We start from the raw sequence: 21172 nt of genomic DNA, 5'->3' as shown, positions 1-21172 counted from the left end.
TAACAGGATGCAAGTGCTTCAACAAGACATTAGTGTAAGAGAAGTGCAAAGCAGAAAAAGAAGGGATTAAAGTTTGGCAGGTGTAGTATTCTGTTATGAGCCTACTAAAAAGTACAACAAACACATTGACATTGGCAAGATGGATCAGATGTGTCAGTTCATTAGTACCAAGAAATTCATTAGTTTTCTTGAGACTGTAGTGTGCAGATTCACACAAATTATTGACACTTTGTGGCTTGTTATATTAGCTGACCTATGTAATCATTGATTAAGCACACAGGACAGAAAATTGGTCACCTTTAGAGACAACATGGTAATACTGCATAACACTTGACTCGGGCCTTGATGATAATGGTCATAATTTGGCAAGGGAGAGAGTCTGCAAGTTAATAAGATCCAGTAAAGGTATCAAATTGAGATTAGGTTGATTGACATGTTTCATCTGCAATTCCATTTACTTCCAGATTTTTTTATAGGATTATAATTGGGCGATTTAGCAGGTCCTTCAAGGTGGAGTAAGGTGCCTGAGCATTCATTAAAGCAGGAATGTTTGCATACATCCCAATGTACATGGTTGTTGTAAGCAGTGCCCTTCTGGAAGTTTCTTGACTACAGATGTCTATTGCATGCAGTACCCTGCTTTGATGGACCTGCATATTCTGCGCGCACGTGCACAAACACGCTCTCTCTCTCTCTCTCTCTCTCTCTCTCTCTCTCTCACACACACACACACACACACACACACACACACACACACACACACACACACACACATATATATATCTCCATTCTCTGCAAACCACCGCAAAGTGCATGGCTGAGGGTACACTCCATTGTACCAGTTATTAGGGTTTCTTCCCGTTCCATTTATGTATGGAATACAAAAAGAATGATTGACTGAATGCTTCTGTGCATGCTGTAATTATTCTAATCATGTCCTTACAATCCCTATGTGAGTTATATCTGGGGGTAGTAGTACATTCGTAAAATCTTCATATAAAGCCTGATCGTGAAACTTTGTTAGTAGACTTTCTTGGAATATTTTACGTCTGTCTTCGAGAGTCTTCTAGTTCAGTTTCTTCAGCATTTCTGTAACATTCTTGTACAGCTCAAACAAACATTGGACCATTCATGCTCCCTTTTTTGTATACACTCAATATCCCCTCTTAGTCCTATTTGGTACGAGCCCCGCACACTTGAGAAATATTGTAGAGTGGGTCGCACAAGTGATTTGTAAGCAGTCTCCTTTGTAGACTGACTGCACTTACCCAGTATTCTACCAATAAACTGAAGTCTATCACCTCTCTTACCCACAACTAAACCTATTTGGTCATTCCATCTCATATCCCTACAAAGTGTTACCCACAGGTATATCTATGAGTTGGCCAGTTCCTAGTGTGACCCATTGATATTTTAATCATAGGACACTACATTTGTTCATTTTGTGAAGTGCACAATGTTATATTTCTGAACATTTAAAGCAAGTTACCAGTCTCTGCATCACATTGAAATCTCATCAAGATCTGACAGAATATTTATGCAGCTTCTCTCAGATAGTACTTCATTATAGATAAGTGCATCACCTGTAAATAGTCTGAGGTTACTATTAATCAGTTCTGCATTGTCTACATTGTTTCAAAGTGACCAATATTCTCTTTTAAGGGAGTGAATAATATTTTATCTGGTGGGCTTGTATCGTGAAGTGGAACAAGAACATTGTCAGTTTCTGCTCTTGTTTCTCCTCATCCAATAAGGTAGCGTGAATTGTCAAGTGCCTTCTTTGACAATATTATAAGCAATCATATTATTGTGTCATATCACAATTAACTACTTGCAACTAACATAAATAGGTACAACATGCAATTATATTTTAGTAAAGCAGTACATATATCTATTTATTTGCAGAAAAATGACATAAAGGTTGTTCATAAGCTATCTTTATAACTTAAGGCATTAATATCTTTCAAACTATACTTGATATCAACAAACGATTTTCAACATGTCATAAGATACCTCATAAAGTTTTGTTTCCTCATTCATACAATTAAATGTGTGCACCTGCATATTCATGCTTTCCTACATTTGGCAGAGCTGCTTTTCCAGTTTCTCGCCATGGGATGGGAGTTCTATTCAAATGCTTTAGGTTACTGTTTTAACATATTAATCTTTTATTTTGAAATTCCGTTCTTTTAAAGCTATGAGATATCACATAAAATAATTTTACACTAAATTGTGTGCTGTCTCACTTGTTCAGAAAGCTCTTATGTTGATGGGCACACAATATTGTATTCACAGCTATTTGTTGCACCTGGCTGACAGGTAATACATCATATGTTTGTGTATTACTGGTACTATAATTGGTAGAGTGGAGCATGAGCCACTGATGGTACATGTTACCCAGAGGAAAAATCTAGTTTGAGCCACCAGTGGTACATGTGTGCGTGAACATGTCAAATGTCATATTTTATCAAGAATCTGAAAGTAAGCAACAACAAAGTGTTTGACTCATGAATTTTAAATAATAGACAACTTCTGTTCCTTTCAGATGTGTTCTGAATGTACACTTTAACACCCAGAAAAGGTGCAGATTACAACTTAATATTACACTAGTAATAATTATAAGTTTCTGTACATGTTTGTGTACTCTTATTTTGTTGCAGTAAACTCATTCTGTTATGTCCTTAACCTTTTTCTTCAGATCTTGAAAGTGAAATGTATCAACTGTCACATATGCTGACAGAACAACGCTCACTTTTGTCTTCATTAGCTTCTATGTCACTGTTAGGTGATAAAATTTCTAGTGCACCTCAGGAAGCTGAATCAGAAACAGATGCCAAATCTCCTCAGGAGGATGGTGAAGAAGAGAGGCGTCGCCGTCTTGCTGCAATTCTAGAAAAAGTTGAAGGATGTATGGTGAGAACTGCTATTATAATTGCTTTACATACATAAAATGCCCTGTATTTTTGTAATGATGCATTCTAAGCCGGGACAGAGTAGTATTTAACACATGAGTGGGTGTGCCTATATATACAGTGTGCGAACCACAAATGACGTCATCTTGTACTGTTCCATTGTTGTTTTCTAATTGTGTGCTCATACCTAGTCCTTCATTATTGCTCCAGCTAACACAGTTATAAGTTGTGTTGTCATACGTCCAATTGAGCAGCAATAATGTATGATAAACACCAAGGTAGGTGAGAAACACCAAGGTTGATGAGAAAAAACTTACAATCTGTGTAAGAAAATGCCCCAAAATTCTGAGCTAGCAACACAATCTCACAATGAGGCAGTTGTGTACAAGATAATTAGTAATTGAATAAGCATTTGGATGGGATCTGATGCAACTGTGCTGTTCAATGCTTTGAGTGGGGCATTACTATGGAGTAAAACGGAGCAATAGTGTGTTCCAGTGAAAGTGTATTTCAGTATTTTTTAAGTAAACAGTGATTTCTCTCATTATGTAAGTTTATTTTATCATTGTTTCATTAAGGTAAGATGAAATTGTGATTTTTTTCATACATGTTTACCTTGGTAACATAAAGACATGTATTCTTTACATGTGTTCAAAGTACACCACGTAACTGCTTGTGTTAAGAAAATTTGGGTGCCAACTCAAGTATTCATATTTAAAAGTGAAGTAAGAAATGTGGAGCTGCATGAACTCTTTGCAGTATGTGTTTTCTTGTTAAGAGATGGTATGGTGACACTAGGACTTATGGAAATTCCTAAAATTGTACAATACATAAATAAAAGGACTTTTAATGGAATGGAGTGAATTGGTCACAAGGGCTAGGCTATATTGTGCTTTTATGAGAAGGTACAATGTATGCAAGGGAATTATAAAAAGTGTGTAAAAAGAATTGAGGTGCTCTTAATGGAAAGCAGAGAATCGATATATTAGTGCTGTGCATTTGTATGAATTGTAAATTAGGTATTGATGTACGAAAAGAGGAGGATGGGGGTCGACTAGAAGGGTGGAGGGAAGAACGCCATTTTCCATACTTGCAATTCCACAAGTGTGTAATATTTCATCAAATCGTCTAGTTTTCATGTGTTTGTTCACAGTCTGTATTGTTGTAATCAAACAATACCACACTGTGGTGCTTACTCAGTTGTCACTCTGCATGTAACATCAGTTGCCTGTTACCGAAAGCCATATATTATTGATTTCAAACCATAATTCACAATTCAATGTTAGATGAAAATTGTTTGTAAGAAATAGTCTCGCTAAACTGAATGTACCCTCAGATGGTGAAAGCAAAATACTATATATACTTTTCCTGCTTGCCAGATGGCAGCAGACAGAAGTACAAATTGAATCTTATGTAAGTGTTAGCTTTCTGAACTATAAGTTTCTGAATCTGACAAGATAGCTACAAGTTGGAGGAAACTGTGCTGTTCAGGGATCTAAACCACAGGCCAAGGGAGATGCATTCGTACAGAATACAACAGAACTCAATAAAAATGCCATGAAAAAAAAAATTTAAAAGTTTCTCATAGATCTGTTTATAAGTTAAAGGAAAACAGAACTAAAAATACATAAATGTAGGAAATTTGACAAAAAAGAGGGTTGGGGGATTACTGGAGACGAAAAAAGGAGACTAAGTAAGTTACAGTAGTGAAGCAACTAATGAAAGAAAAGATAAGACAAACAGCACAATATAAAACAGAGATGAGAACGGTGGTATAGGTAAATGATAGAGATGGGGATGAGGTGAAGATTTAACCCATGATTGCTCACATCTATTGTTTTCATGTGATAACTCCCATGTTAGATTTTTTGTAAAAAAGAAAATTTTTACGTTTTCAGTGGCAAGTTCTATACAATGTTATATTTATCAAGCAAATTACCCATTTTTTTCTTATTAACACATTATAAATACTTATAAACATAAAATGAAACATCCATCTTGCTGGAACTGAAAATATTTCTGTTTGCAATTATTATATGCAGTTGATCATGACAGTACATCTCTCCTGACAGCACTTGAAAAAATCATAGTAAGTGAACCAACTAAGGTTAACATCACCATTGTTTTACTGACCTGGGTCAGGTCCAACTTCTTGTGCCATCCTCACTTGGCAGGTAAGAACACTCAGTGTTGCATGTTCCGATGCTTGTGACTGGAATGAATATGGCAGTGATGCGTGTGTACCTGCTTTTTCTTCTTGGGCAGTAGTGCCCTATAGATATTTCTTGTGTTTCAGTTGCTCCTTCTGCTGTAGCTAAGTTGTGGGTACCTAAAACACCTTTTATTTTCTTCTAGTAGTGTGATATTCTAGCAGTTGACATATGTTTGGTTGGTTAGTTTGGGGTAGGGGACCAAACAGGGGACCAAACACCCAGGTCATCGGTCCCGACATATGTTTGATCATTTGTGCTGTTGTAAGCACCATACTCACTTTTGTAAGAAATCTCCTCTTTGGCATTAAGTCATTTGTATTCATCTTGTATATTATTTGATTAAGTATTGGTCCTGTGTCCAGCAAGCTGAAAAATAGCATTAGAGGCCAGCAGTTACTTATTCTAGGAACAGAATATTCTGATTTCAGGCAGTTGACAATATCTACACTTCTTTCTGTGAGATAGCAGAATGTCATTACTTCAGGTTTATTCGCCTCGTCTTTGTCAGCATCCATGCCATCATCACTGTGCATGATATATGACATTAGTACATTCTTTTTCTGTTTTCTTGTTTGTAATATATGAGCAAAAGAGGCAATTGTTATCTAGTTTCTCTCCAAATACAAAAAAAAAAAAAACTGATGATTACTGGCCCGTCTTTTATTGATAGCTGTTCTGGTGGAATTTCCCTCATATTCCTCTGCAGAGTACCTAATACTGTGAATTGATGATTAATGCACAATTTGTTAGAGATTAACATAGGTGAAAAGTAGTTGTCCATCGTCTTATCTCAGCATTTGTTGTCATTGGGTCAAATTTGTTGTATCACCACATTACTTGTACCATTGGGTACTTGATATGGACAATCATGCAGATACTTCCGTATTTTGGATGTAAAACTAGCAACACAAAGTGCAGATTTTGCCCTCTTATTTGGAACATACTGGCTAAATTTGCAACACTTCCAAATGTCATCTATTGTTCTCAATGCTGCTACATTATAACTTGTCATGAACCAATCACAAACTCATTGGAATACTTCTCTAATTGGTACCAGATTACCTGTTTCTTTCCTCTGTGCCCTTGTAGGGTTATTGTCAAATTGTTCACCATAGAGAAGAGTATGAAACATCCATTTACCCATTTACACAATTACAAAAAATCTGGCGCAGCCCAATCAGAGGCCCACACCTTATTGGTATTGCATGTGAAGTACAAAACACCAAGGAAAAGAGATAATTCTTCAAAACACAAGGTCAAGGAAAAAATGCTGCGCTGGGAGATCTGTGTGCAAACCTCATCCAGATTCAAGACAATAGTTTATCTAAGAAAATCTTATAGGATGCATTTTGAAATCACATGTATGAAAATTAGGTGCTGGCAACACTGTCACATCATGCAGCACATCAGAATGTACAGAGGAACTTGTATCTCCCCACACTACCACACCAACTGTCATAGCTCTCTTAGTAGACATCAAACCCGCATTTACTGTGGAACCATGATTCAAATCCTTGTCAGGTTCCTTTATTATTTTTTAGATTTCCATTTCCTGTTTCTCATTGCTTATAAGCAAGATATTATTTTGCTATGTGTCAGTAGCCTATCACATGACAGTGGGATCCATTAAATTGAATGCATGTGCCTACTAACCGTGCAGTGCACAACCATAACTGGTCCTGTCAAGGTTCACACAGGGTGGCTTCCCGATGGAATACACAAACGATCAATACTCAATATGCTTTTGCTGCTGGGTGCATCTGATAACCAAGCTGCTGATGCTGCTTGTGCGTATGCTGCACAGTACCCGTGAAGGTGTCATCCTGATAACTATGTTTTTGGTTGTGTGGAGCAGTGCCTTTAGGAAAAAGGTAATCTTCATCCACAAGCAATGGACAGAGGTCATCCAAGGACTAGACATACTCCACAAACATAGGACTTTATTCTTGAAACCATTCACCAATCACCTCAGCGAAGTACTTGTGATATTGCAAGCCAGTTCCAGATATCTCAAAAACTGGTTGATGAATTGTTGCACAGTGAAGAACTGCGTCCATATCATTATAAATTAACTCAACACCAGCAACCAGAAGACCGCATTCAATGAGTACAGTATTGTGAATAGCTTGTGCACAAAGTGAAGATAACAAGCATTTTATAAATAATGTGATATCTATTGATGAATCTAGCTTCACTTGTGAAGTTGATTTCAACATCCACAACAGCCATTATTGGTTAGAACACAACCCACGTCATCCGTGAACGTGGATTTCTGGCACACTTTGGCATAAACCTGTGGGCTGAAATTGTGGGAGGAGTACTTTTTGGTCCTTACATATCACCAAAAAAGTTCAGTGCACCCCTGTATTATACTTTTTTTGCAGTACTTTACCTGATGCATTTGGCAACAGCTATGGTTTCAGCAGGATGGTGCACTGCCACACTATGGAATTAGTCTGTGTAACAATTTAAACGAAGCATTTCCATGGAAATGGATTGGTCCTGGGAGTCCATTTCTGGCCTCCATGTTTCACGTCCTTAATCCAATAGATTTTTATTTGTGGGGACACTTAAAGGAATAGGTTTATGGTACTCCACCCATGTAAGCACATGACTAATAGCTTGTGTGCATTCCACTATGGCAGTGGTAGATGCAGATGTGTTGTGTGGGGTCCAGCAAAGTATGATCCAGCAAATGGCAAAATGTTTGCAAATGCAAGGCGGAAACTTTGAACATCATCTCTGAAGTGAACATTGCTCGTGCGTGTACATACCAGCTTTGTGAAGATAAGCCTGGACGTCAAATTTACAGAATGTAATTATCGGGTGTAGCATAATGTACAATCTAGTGTACCTTATTGAGTACAGGTGCTGTTATTGTATCCACCATTATTTTCTATTGGCTTTATTTATGTAATGGATGAAACAAAGTGGTTGTTTATGTTTGGAAGGAGCTCATGTTGTGTCTTAATGTTTCAATAAAGGAAACAGTAACAGAAGGAAATACCCAAGATACTGCATTGTGGATGTGTAAATTGGATACAGTTTGATTATGTAATGGAAAAAAAGTTTGATGCAAATGTGATTTGAACATCGGCGACTCTGCATATCCATTTCCGAAGGCATTGCCTCATCTTTGCTGGGCTAATGGGAGAACACTACTAGAAAAAGTGCAGAGTTAATGCCATCTGTTCTTGGCATTGGTCAAGCTGCATGCTGTTACAGTGTTGCCTGAGCCTTGTTTTTTAAATCACATTTCTATTAAATCAGTTGGCGAGACTAGGTTTTGTTAGGTACACTTTTGTCTTGAATTGGGGTGAGGAATCGCATGCCGACCACAAAGTGTGGCAATTTTTCTTTAACCTGTATGTCTGTAATCAGTCTTGAGCACTCCATGAATAAGCTACTGTTGTTCTGTCCAGTTCTTGGTTTGTGTACTTTACAATGCAGTCATTTACACTGTCTAGAAAAGATAGTTTCTGGCAATCCAGAACCATTTTTGAATATTTGCATCCTCTGTTACTCTTGCAAACTGTGCCTCAATATTCTGATGGGCTTGTTTTACTGGAGAGACATTGTGCTTGAACCATGTTGTTTTTTCATCCCACCTTGATACATACCATAAATTGCAGAAGTTTGGGCTACTGTATACACAGATTCAGAATCATTGTCAGACTGCTCAGTTGCTGTGTCAATCTCTTAGTGCTCAGGTGTGTGTTGGTATGTAAAGGCAAGCCCCCTATGTGAAAGTTCTCATCTAATGGTTCGAGTGTTAGGTTAACCATGTAGCAAGAGTTAGCAAATGACAACAAATGCTGCAGCCCCCTCTCATTAGAGCCCCTACTCATTAGAGCCCCCACCCTTGTCTGGGTGTAAAAAAAATAGTCATGTTAGATATGAGTGGTATACTACTTACGATATGATGGAAAGCTGGTGGTGTCTCAATCTACAGTGAGTATTAATTACTTTAGCTCATTTCTAAAAGTGAACTCTTGGCACACCACATACTATGTGTTGCTGATTAACAAAACCACAGAACATACTGGGGAATTCTGTAACGTTGTCCAAGCTAGTTGTGATTACCTGATCAATTAGAATAAGATTCTATTGATTACTAATAAGAAAGTAATTCATGGATATCTTATTGTATTATATTTATATGTCCACTGTAACAGTTGTTCATTCCTTCTACAGCATATTTTCTTTTCTTACAGTACTTTTGACATGAGCCGTGTAGAGTGAATGTTCCTTTCTTTTTGGTGGACTATTGTTGTCTAACACACCGTAGTTTTTTGGTTCCTGCATTTGTTTCTGTGTCTTGCTGTTGTTCTGTCATAATCTGCTGGTGATGGTTGAAGTGATTGCTATAGCAAGCAGAAATCAGCAGATAACAGTATTTGAATGCTGGCCCCTATTTTGACTGGAACCGAGGTGGAATCTTCCTACATGTTGGTAAGAGGTCTGAAGACAGCATAGTAAATCGCCAAAATTGGTAGCCAGATAAAGTAAGTTTGGAAATTAGGTGTCTGAAAGGTGTTTGATTGGATAAAATGTATGGGTGGACATTATCCCCAAGAAGAGATGCATACCTGTTTTGATCCATTACCCCCTTCCAGAATGATAAGATCATCCTGTGAATGCCACAGAAACATTCCCCAGACCACTGTTGCATGGTGTTTTCTTTCAGACATTTGATGTTGTACATCTGTCCAATGGAGCATAAAATGTGATTAATCTGGAAAGGCCAGCTGTTGCCACTCAGTGGACGTCCAGTTGTGGTACTGCCATGCAAATTCCAGGCTTCATTGCTGATGAACATCAGTCAGCATCATAGGTGCATGAACTAGATGCCTGCAATGGTGATCCATTTGCAGCAACATTCTCTAAACAGTCGTTGAGGGGACGCTCTTGGTAGCCCCATGGTTCATCTGGGTGGTCAGTTGCTCAACAGTTGCATGTATATTTGCCTGTACACATCCCCACAGCGTCGTTCACCCTTGTCATCTACGGCTCACAGTGCACCACACATTTGGATAGCACGTTTGCCACGCACAGTATACTTTAACCATGGCGAAATGCAAACAGTTAACAAACTTAGCCATTTCATAAATGCTTCCACCCTAGGCCCGAAAGCTAATAATTACGCCCCTTTGGGCTCCGTTTCTGCATTATGACAATGATTGCACTGTTTTTGGTGTTCCTCTGATATGCTTTATATACCTTCCTTCCACTGCTAGTGTTGCTGCCTACCATCCGTGAGTGGTTATTGCGAGTTGATGTTGAATGTAGGTGGTGGTCACATTAATGTGACTGGATCATGTATTATAAGTAATAAATTCCTTCGTATAATAGTAGGGCAGGCAGCTAACCAGTCGTGAAGTATGTCTTTGAACGCTCATACAGGAAGTCCTTGTACAGCTGCTGAGAGCTCATTAAATAATTTGTGCCCCATGAGTTCGTAGCTGGTAACTGGTTTTATCAATCTTAACCCTCTGCTTATAAGAAAATCTGTATACTATTGTCTAACGGTTGAGTCTTTCAGGCTCGTGTTGTTTAAACTGACATTAATTGACACTATTTTGACTACTTACAATGTGAACGACTATTGAGAAATAAATACTTTTAAAATATTTATTTAAAGTTGTCATCTTAAAAAAGCCATTTTTACCCTTTTACTGGTGGCTTTTATTCTTATTGCAAATTTGCACAATGTCTATAAACAATAATAGAATTGGTGAAATAACATGTAATTTGACTTCTCTATCTTTCTTCTCTACACGATATACACACCTCCTTTTCTTAGCTGGTGCTTTCATTGCCCTTCCTGGACCTTTGCTACTAACGAATTCATTGGATCCCATACTACAATGAATTCACTGACTTCTTTACTCCTTCTAATTGCTTTCTGAAATTGATGATGAAAGTCTGACATCCTATTTTTTATAGATTGCTAGCATCATTCAATATGCACACACTCATTACAGTTACATCGATCATGTTGAAGAAAACCACCAATGGCCAGCGTCTTGTTTCTCTCTTCACACTTTAGCATCACATCTTCTGGTCCATGGTGTCAATACCACCGTTTTTAGCGTTGTATGTCATTATAACGTCAGGCTTCTTTACTTGTGATGATGGCACTGTTGATTGGTCATCAAGAGAGCTAATGACAGTGAAAACTTTGTTTTTCTTAGGAACATCAGAGGTTACCATCACATCTGGTTGAAAACCAAATAATGTAGAGTATCCTTCATGTCCTTGAGGTGTAGTGGAATTGGCATCTTTGTTTTATATATAATTATCACAGTTGATATTATGTCCAAGTTCAGTCACCTAGGTTTTTACAACATTCTCTCCAAGTCGCACGGCTCTTGTTTCTTCCGCCTTCCCCAAAAACACTTTCATGTTGCAGCAGTAGCTTGTTGCACTGTCACAAATAGCCCAGAACTTTATTCTGCATATACTAGGTTTTGATGGGATATATTGTTGAAATAGACAGTGACCTTAAAATGTGACCAACTGTTCATCCACAGTCATGCACCATCCTGGAATGTAGGCATTCCTAGCGGTTATTTCTAACATCTCAAAAACTCTTCTGATTGGTTCCAATTTGTTACTTGACCTATGTTCACATTGGGATGCTGCATTGTCTAAGTGCAGCACCCTTAGACTAGCATGGAAGTGGTTCCGAGACATAATTTCACTGAACAGTGGTTGGCCATTCTCAACACTCCAAAGCTGACTGATGTCATCATTTCTTGATTTATAAATTCCAGTCCAGATCAGAATACCAAGAAACTTTTTCATTTCCGGCATATCTATATTCACCCCATCCTCGTAAATGATTCAACTTTCCTTGTTGGTCCACACACACACACTTCGTTAATGAGGGATACACGAAAGAACAACTTAAAACAAGACTCTTCATTATCACAATTCTTAATAGAATAACTTGGATGTCTCTGGTCTTCTTTCAGTACATTCTTTTTGCTCTGCCAACCAGCAATTCCAGCTTGAGGAGCTGTAGCCCATATTTCAATTCCATTATGAGAAAACAATAAGTCACACTCATCAGAATTTGCGCTAAATTGCTGTTCTCCACTTCATAAAGTGATTCTTCATGATCATCATCTTCATGTAGTTCTGAGTTTTCAGTGACATCTATTTCATTATCATCCCTGGAAGATTCACATTCACTAGGTTGGTTTTCAGAATGAGAATACTGCTCTAACAATTCACTTATCTCCTCATCTGATAGTCCTCCATAGTTTTTCAATTTGTATAACAGACATATGTTATGAAATAATGTACCAAAATAAACATGTACCTATCGCTAGGAGGAATGTTGAACACTGAAAGAATACTGGCATGAGTCAACAGTGGCAAATGATGTAACAGACACTGCGCAGACAGATATCTGGTTGTTGAAAAAGTGCTTCGAACTGCCTGGACCTGCAAGGCCCTTAAGGGAGGAAATGTGCACCAACAGCTTAACACAAAGTGATAGGTAAATTTTTATAATTTTTTTCCCAAAATTATGGCTAACTTGACAAATTAGGAAAAGTCATAGTTCATTAAAATAAAATGTGTAGTTACTGATAGAGAAGATATTAAACATCATGGACGGGCATCAGAGGCTCAGTATTAGGTAAAGGGTTAAGTATCATGTATAAATGTGCTTATTACATCTTGTGTTTTAACGATGTACATTTTCTCTGCATGTTACTTCTGGTAGCTGCTTCTTTATATGAATTAAAACAAATATTTGTATATTTTTATCACAATTGTGATTTTTTGTCCAGGATACGTAGCTTTACAGTGTGCTTTATATGACAAACTCATAATTATTGTAATAATTTATTCTACAGTATTAAATATGTCATGCACGCAGCTACAGTTTCCCCACGAAATAATTCCATATGATGTTAAGCTGTGAAAAAATGCAAAATAGGCTGTTCTAACATATAGTTCAGGTTGCCTGAATGACCGTATTTTAAAGTCAAGTTTTAAGACTACTGGGATTGTTACTAGTTTAAAGAATAATTGTGTCTTCTGCATGTATTTCTGTCCTGGATGTAATTAATGAGGGCAAGTCGTTAATTGTAATCAAGTACAGGAAGGGTCCAGCACAGATCCCTATGGAGCCCCTGCCTTAACTTGTACTATACCACCGGATATTTCTTTGCCAACACAGCTAACTTGCCTACAGCTCTGTAAATAAGATTTTAATACTTTAAGTGTCTCTCTCTCTCTCTCTCTCTCTCTCTCTCTCTCTCTCTCTCTCTCTCTCTCTCTCTCTCTCTCTCGCTAATGTCATGAACAGAGGGCACATAGGAAAAGTTTTGTAGGTGAATAATAGCACCCATCTTCCTAACCAAAGCAGAGCTGCTTCCGGCTACTGAAGTTATTTGCCTCCTGACCAGGAATACATTTATATATGCTGTACTGTAGAAGTTCCAGATTGTGTGCTACTTGTGGTATGCAAACTTCAGTATGTGACTTTTAGGTAGCAACGTATTCTCTGAGTGGAGATGCTGTGATTTTGTTGGGGATTTGCCTTCTATTTTGGCCAGAACACATGTCAGATATACTGTAAATTTTTGTTTAGCATATCTGCATCTACCCAATGAGCACAATGTAATTTACTTCATATGAATATACTGATTTATCTAATAATAGTGCTGTTGTGCGAAACACCACCACCCTGCAATAAGAAAATTGATTGAGGAAGAACACGGCATCCACCCAGACTGTTTAAATGGTTGTAAGTCTGGTGGGAAGCTATTTGGGGTACAGAAAATCCCATCTCTGGGGGGGGGGGGGGTAATGCTGTGTGACAGTAGTCCATGCTTTCTTTGAGATGCCTAGTGGATCAGACAGGCTGGTGCAGTAACCATTAGAAGTGAAATTAGATGTGAGACTGACTGTTTATCATTATCCAAACGCTGGTACTGAGCGCCACGGGTTTCAAATCTGCGCCAGACAGCATGGACCTCGATTACCACTAGAGGTTTCTGCAGCTGTCGCACCGTAAGCCGTGGCTGCGCTCGCTCCTGGCCCGTGTATAATGTGAGGGCGCCACGGTGGAGCACGTGGTCCCAGCAGCCAATAGCGACGTACCCTATCATCTATTTAAGCTCCTGCCTCTCGCTCAGTGAGGCAGTCTGATATTCGCATGAGTCTATCGACATCTCACCTACAGACAGCGTGTTTACTTTGCTTGTTTCCACGTATGAGTGGACGTTGTTGATTCGTGAGGTTTTTGCTTGTGACCCCATTGCTTCTTGCGTGTTGTTGTTCATAGGGTCTTACTCGGTCATCAGTCGTTGTTTGTGTCTGTCCTTTCCTTTCGTCTGTTTTGTTTGTTCGTGGGCTGCTCCCATTCGGTCCTGCTGCAGTTTCATTCTTGGCAACCCTGGCAGCTACAACACAAACGAATGTAATTGCTAAATATGTCAATGTTGAAAGGGATGTAATGTTTTAGGTGTAAATAGTATCAAATGTCAAAGTCTAAGTATTACTGTTGTTGGTGGATTTGGTATGTGCTGATAAATCCTGTTTCCTTATCTCACTGATGGTCAGCATCAAGGAAAGTAAGAAAAGATTAAGAAAAGAACAGCATGCAGTGTGTGCATGAAAATGTTTTCAGATCATCTACGACACATTCACACCTTCTACAACATGAGCACTTAAACCTCATCATAGATCTTTCGCTGTGTTTTGGAAATGGACAGAGGACTAAGGATTCACAAGTTCCACATAATCCCTCTGTATGTGAGCCCCAAAGATGCTGTGATAAAAGCCAATTATACTGCTCAAAAGACACACATTCAAGATCCTGCATATACAGTTGTAAATAAACATGCATGACTGAGAAGCTTGGGTTGGCAGAGTGAGCTGTTACTATGTCACACAGCATGACCCAAAAGTAGAAAATAAACTGAAGATAAATTGAGGAAAAAATACGGAAAAATCGATCCCAGTGATGAAATAAGTTCCTTCACCAAGAGAACAGAGAGTTGCGTAATTACCCATAACAATAGTGAGCGTTCAAATTGCACAACACTGAATACTCTCTTTAGCAGTGGGAAATTAGTACCTTTTGATGATGTACACTGTCAGACCTGTAATGAGGTGCACATATACACCTTTTTTATATTATAATACTTTTTCTTTCTTTTTCTGATCGTACATGCACACTATTAATTCATAGTTCATTGTCAGTTCCAGAAACTGTGAAGGGACAATCATATTCATGACTGCAAGTATTGAATTTCGCATGATTTGGGGCACTGATATTTTTCGAGGAATCTTGTCATTTGTGGCATAATCACTAAAATTTTCTGGATGTTAACCATGTTGTTAATTTCCTAAGTACAGTAGTTTGTTTGGAATGGTCTACATTTCAGTGCTACTTGAATTTTCATTAGATGATCAAACAGGGGAATCTATTTGTTAGTTATGCTGATTATATTTAAAAGAGAGTTAAACACTCGATAGTGTCAGTTTGGTGGACATTTGACTCCACAGTAGGCTGCAAAAAGAGCTCGGTGCATCAGTCAGAAAAATTTACCCTGCTTCCAGGATAGTGATCAGCGGAATCATAAGCAGGAGGTTGGTGAGTGACAGTTATATCAATCGAATCAATTGCAGAATTAATGAGTGTTGTGACAGACTAGGTGCAATATTTATAAACTCAAATAAGTTTTTGGGCAAGGAATGTCTAGCCAAAGATGGACTGCATCTAAACAGATTAGGATCGATGACCTTCAGCAAAATGTTTATGGATGTTTGTAAAATCATTAAAACTAAGGGAAACTAATATTTACTCGAGGGGATGTAAAAGAAAAATGCCTGTTAGCTGAAAATAAATCTGCTAAAGAGTGTCTTTGAAAATGTATGCTTAATACCATTAAAACAAGCAAAAGTTCTTATTTGATGCACTGGAATATAAATGGCTTAAGTTTTAAATCTTCCAGCAGTCTAAGCTACAAACTCTATGAGTTACAAATTCTGCTCTCAGAATGTAAAGTCATAAAAATTATTTGTTTAAATGAATACTGGCTTAGCTCTAATACAGTAAATATTTTAAATAAAATTGAAAATTTCAATGTTGCAACCATCTATTGTAGGGAGAAAAAATCTCACGGAGGTTGCTACATACTCCTAGACTCTTCTGTAAGCCAAGAAGTGAAAACAGATTTTAATTGTTTAAATGGAGATTGCATATCTGAAAGTTGTTGCGTAGAACTTAAAGACCTTAAGATGTTGATCATTTCAATTAATAGAATTCTGAAAAGGACTTTAGTCGCACCATTACTCTCTAAATTCTAGTGCATGCTAGATGAACTAAAGAAACTACACAATCCACTGAAGTACAACAAAGATCCTGCTTTTGTAAAATATGTTAGATACTTTAACACTATTTTTTTAAAAAGTTGTGAAAGCTTCAAAACAAATAGCAAATAACAAATTCATTCTTGTGCAGAAAAATAAAACAAGGTCAGTATGGTACGTAGTTAAGTCTGAATTAGGTGTCCGAAATCATAAACAAGACATTTTAGAAATCAAACTTAAGGCAAAATTGGTTGTAAATCCAGCTCAAACATCTGAGTGCTTCAATGAGTACTTCACAAATGTAACAAAATCTGATTTAGACATAGCAAATTATGAGCAGAAAGTAAATGGTTTTGGGTTAAAAGGCAATACCAGTGAATGTATCAAAAAATTCAACACAGTTTCAGCAAAATTTGTTGAAAATGTCATACTCTCCGTAAAAGACAAAAACTCTGCTGGCAGGGATGGGATACCCACCAAAATAATTTTAAAAAAGGTTTACAGCATAATAGCTCCCCCCCCCCCCCCCACTCTCATAATAAACAAATACTTTGAAGAAGATTACTTCCCTGATCTCTTGAAATATACAGAAGTAAAACCATTGTTTAAAAAAGATTCAAGAGATGATATGGGAAATTATCGCCACATCTCTATACTCCATGTTATATCAAAAATATTTGAAAAAATTGCTGCTTTACAGATACAAAGCTTCATCACACAGAATGATATTTCACATAACCAATTTGGCTTCCAACAAGCCAAAAACACAGTAGATGCACTAAATGAGTTTATCGAAAAAATTACTTCATCACTAGATAGGAAAGCTAAGGTCACAGGAATATTCTGTGATCCTAAAAAAGCATTTGACTCTGTAAACCATGCCCTGATGCTTTTCGAACTCAACAGGTGTGGAATAAGGGATGTTGCTTTGAAATGGTTTGAATCATATCTCTTGGAGAGGAAACAAAGGGTAGTAATCACATCAAATGGGGCAGATCACTTCTCCGAGTCGAAAACTATGCCACAAGGTGTTCATCAAGGCTCAATCCTTGGACCCATTTTATTCCTATTCTATGTAAATGACTCACCTCTCAATATAAATACTCATTGAAGTCTGTTTGCAGATGATTCTGCTGCCCTAGTTGAAAATGAAAATTCTGACAATATACCACAGAGAGTCATGAATACGTTAAGTAAACTGGAAACATGGTTCAGTCAAAATGGCTTAAGGCTAAACATTTAAAAAATCCACATGATGAGTTTCAAAACCAGTCACAAACTGAATGAATCCGTGTCACTCACAACAATCAAAAAATGGAAGAACTTGACTCAGTCAGGTTCCTGGGAATAAAATTAGACAGAACTTTGAGTTAGAATTCTCATATAGAATATCTAACAAATAAATTAAACAGCCTTGCATTTGCAATGGAAATTTTAGCTTGTGCCACTGATATGGCCACCAGGAAAATAGCATATTATAGCTACTTTGAATCAGTTATTCGATGCGGAATAATTTTTTGGAGAAACTCGGGAAATGTTACACAAATTTTAAAGTTGCAAAAAAGAATCATTTGCAACATGTGCTCTGCACAGTTGATTGCATCATGTCGACCATTATTTAAAGACCTAAAAATATTAACTGTCCCCTCTTTATACATCTTTGAGGTGGTTCTTTTCCTATGCCGCAGAACTGAGCTATTAAAAAAAAAAAAATCATTTTGAACATTCATATGACACAAGACATAAAGAGAACTTTTATGCTCATCTCCCATCGCTTAAAACTGTGTGCTCAGACTCCTCAGTATATAGCCATGAAAATTCACAACACAATAAAAGGGTGTGACATAATGAATATGAAGATAAATATTTTAAAAAACAAGTTACATGATTTTCTAATTGAACGATGCTACAACTCTGTGGAAGATTTCATGAAGGACGAAGCGATACTTTGAGCTGGATCCCTAAAATGGAATAAAAATTTAGGATAGTTATAGTAGACGTAAATACTGTAAGGTTGACAAATTGCAAGTAAGTAAACGCTCCTCAAAGTATTAATGTAAGTGTGACAATTTTAAGTAAGCAGATTGTAACCTTGACATGTCTCCTGTACATCAGACATATGTTCTGGTATTGTGTACATTATGAAATGAATAAAACACATTTCACTTCCTTCTCTTCATTACTCTTTTGTTGTGATGTCATTGAACATCTCACTTTTAAAAATATATATTTGTTGTTTTAATTGCTGTCTTTGTAGCTATAATGATAACTCAATTAATAAAATAAGTAATTTGTGTTGTGAAAGATCTACATTTAAATAGAACCTGTATAATGAAATTTTTAGGGACTGCTAGAAACGCCAGGGAGAACTGTTCTACATGAGGGTGATGTACTAGAGCTGGATCCAGTTGAGAACACTGCTTTACAAAGGGTGCATGCATACCTGCTTAGTGATGGTCTTATGTTAGCCACTTGGATACCTAACAGGTTTGTTGAATTTTACAGTACATTTCAACTGGTTTCCACTATTATTATTATTATTATTATTATTATTATTATTATTATTATTATTAACTTTAGAGCACAAGAAAATTTCTCTCATAATTTTTGTCATGTGTGGTGTTCTTATTAATGGGACTTTTGCGAAACACTGACAGGCTGTTGTATAAAGTGTTTATGTTCTCATTGAAGTGCTGTATAGTAATGTGAAATACAATGGATAAATAATTGTCATCAGTTGTAAATAACACTTAAAAGATTGATGTAATCTGTGTATATGTTTGTTATACACATAATATGTTGATTTTACAATCGATATTCATCAAGGTAAATTCTCATTTCACTGAGATTTTGTTAAGTTTTCTTGATGTGATCCGTTGTACCATCATTAACTGTCTTCAAGATTAATGAGAGTTGTGATCTAAGAAAATATTTCTGTTTTGTCTGTAGGTGTAGGAAGTTGCACAGACACTTCAACACTTATTACATGCTTAAAATGAGCATATTTATTTACACTATTCACAACACTGATAGATTTACACATAAGCAATCATTAAAATGAAGAATGTCGTGTTGGGCAGTGTGCTCAGCAATAGGGTGGTCCAGTTGTTTCGTGGCCACAGTTTGTCAGTGGCCATTCATGCGTACAGAAAAGCTTGCTGGTTGTCATGTCCACATAGAATGTAGCACAGTGATTGCAGCTTAGCTTATAGATCACATGACTGGTTTCACAGGTAGCCATGGTTTTGATGGAATAGGCAATGTTTGTGACCAGACTGGAGCAGATGGTAGTGGCAGTATATATGGGACAGGTCTTGCATCTGATCTATTACAGGGATATGAGCCATGAGGTAAGGGGTTGGGTGCAGAATGATTACTGCAGCTGTCACCTGTTCCACACCAAGAAGTCCTTTCCATACAGCCTAGCCACCCGTGAGGTCCATTATCAGGTGTAATTCGTCTTAATACATGCTTTATTTTTTCTCTTGAGTGAGATGAAATGCATATTCCTATCACAAAAAGGATGTTAGGTTATGAATTTCATAAGTCAGAAGCAGCAAATATGTGCGAAACAGTGGAAAAGATGAACGGTGTAAACTTGTCAAATAATCCAAGAAAAGCGTTTTTACGTTTTAGCACCAGCATACACTCTTTTCTCCATCATTTTCATACATATCACTTCATTCAAGAGGCATATTCACATACACGTTTGTAAACCCTTTAGAGATTTTTCTGTATATGGTGTGGTCAAGGATGAATTTATTCGTGGTGCATATACCTTGATTTCCATTTCCTTGAAGATTTTATTGCACAGTTGCACACTACGCTGCTTTTTGTTTGTGGCTGTCTATGGATGAATTGTTCTGCCAGAAAACACACAGGAAAGGATAAACACTTTGGATTATGTACACTTGCTATTGAAAGTTACATTAAATTTATGAAATGTTATTAACAGTGTGACAAAGAACTGTGGTGTCCTTTTCTGACTGGCATGCAATTGTTGGAAATTTAAGAAACATATTGTCAAATTTCCTAACAGGACAAGAGATGTTCTGTGGGTATGCTGACTACCTGTGCTTAATATATACAGGCAACCTATACTTTCCATTGATTAAGTACTCAGTTAGTACAGCAAAATAATTCATGAAGCTGCCAAATACAGTGAGCTGGCAAACGTCATGGAATAGTGATATGCACAAATACAGATGGCAGTAGTATCATGCATACAAGGTATAAAAGGGCAGTGCATTGGCAGAGCTGTCACTTGTACACAGGTGGTTCATATGAAAAAGTGTCCAACATGATTACGGCCGCATGACAGGACTTAATAGACTTTGAATGTGGGATGGTAATTGGAATTAGACACAAGGGACATTCTACTTTGTAAATCATTAGGAAACTCAATACTCTGAGATCCACAGTGTCAAGAGTGTCCGAGCATTGGTGTGTGCATAGAGTTGTCAGTGCAACAATGCATGAAGTAAGATCAGAAATCAATGTGGGACACATAATGAATGTATCCATTAGGACAGTGAAGCAAAATTTGTCATTAATGGGCTATGCCAGTAGACTACTAATGTGAGTGCCTTTGCTACCAAAAATGGTTCAAATGGCTCTGAGCACTGTGGGACTTAACTCCCGAGGTCATCAGTCCCCTAGAACTTAGAACTACTTAAATCTAACTAACCTAAGGACATTACACACATCCAT

At 37.3% G+C, this 21172-nt stretch overlaps 1 protein-coding gene across 2 annotated transcripts in view; it reads left to right on the top strand.

Annotated features, from left to right (window-relative positions):
• Positions 1-21172, top strand: part of LOC126175914 (exocyst complex component 8) — a 91286-nt gene that overhangs the window by 8437 nt on the left and 61677 nt on the right. For both annotated transcript variants that reach the window (XM_049922986.1, XM_049922995.1), the window contains exons 3-4: positions 2699-2913; positions 18807-18949. In XM_049922986.1, the coding sequence (XP_049778943.1) occupies positions 2699-2913; positions 18807-18949 (358 nt within the window). The remainder of the gene's footprint in view (positions 1-2698; positions 2914-18806; positions 18950-21172) is intronic.

Source organism: Schistocerca cancellata, chromosome 1, assembly GCF_023864275.1.
Source record: "Schistocerca cancellata isolate TAMUIC-IGC-003103 chromosome 1, iqSchCanc2.1, whole genome shotgun sequence".
Taxonomy (NCBI): domain Eukaryota; kingdom Metazoa; phylum Arthropoda; class Insecta; order Orthoptera; family Acrididae; genus Schistocerca; species Schistocerca cancellata.
The sequence above is the reverse complement of the archived record's forward strand: the minus strand, read 5'-3'. Positions and strand labels throughout refer to the sequence as shown.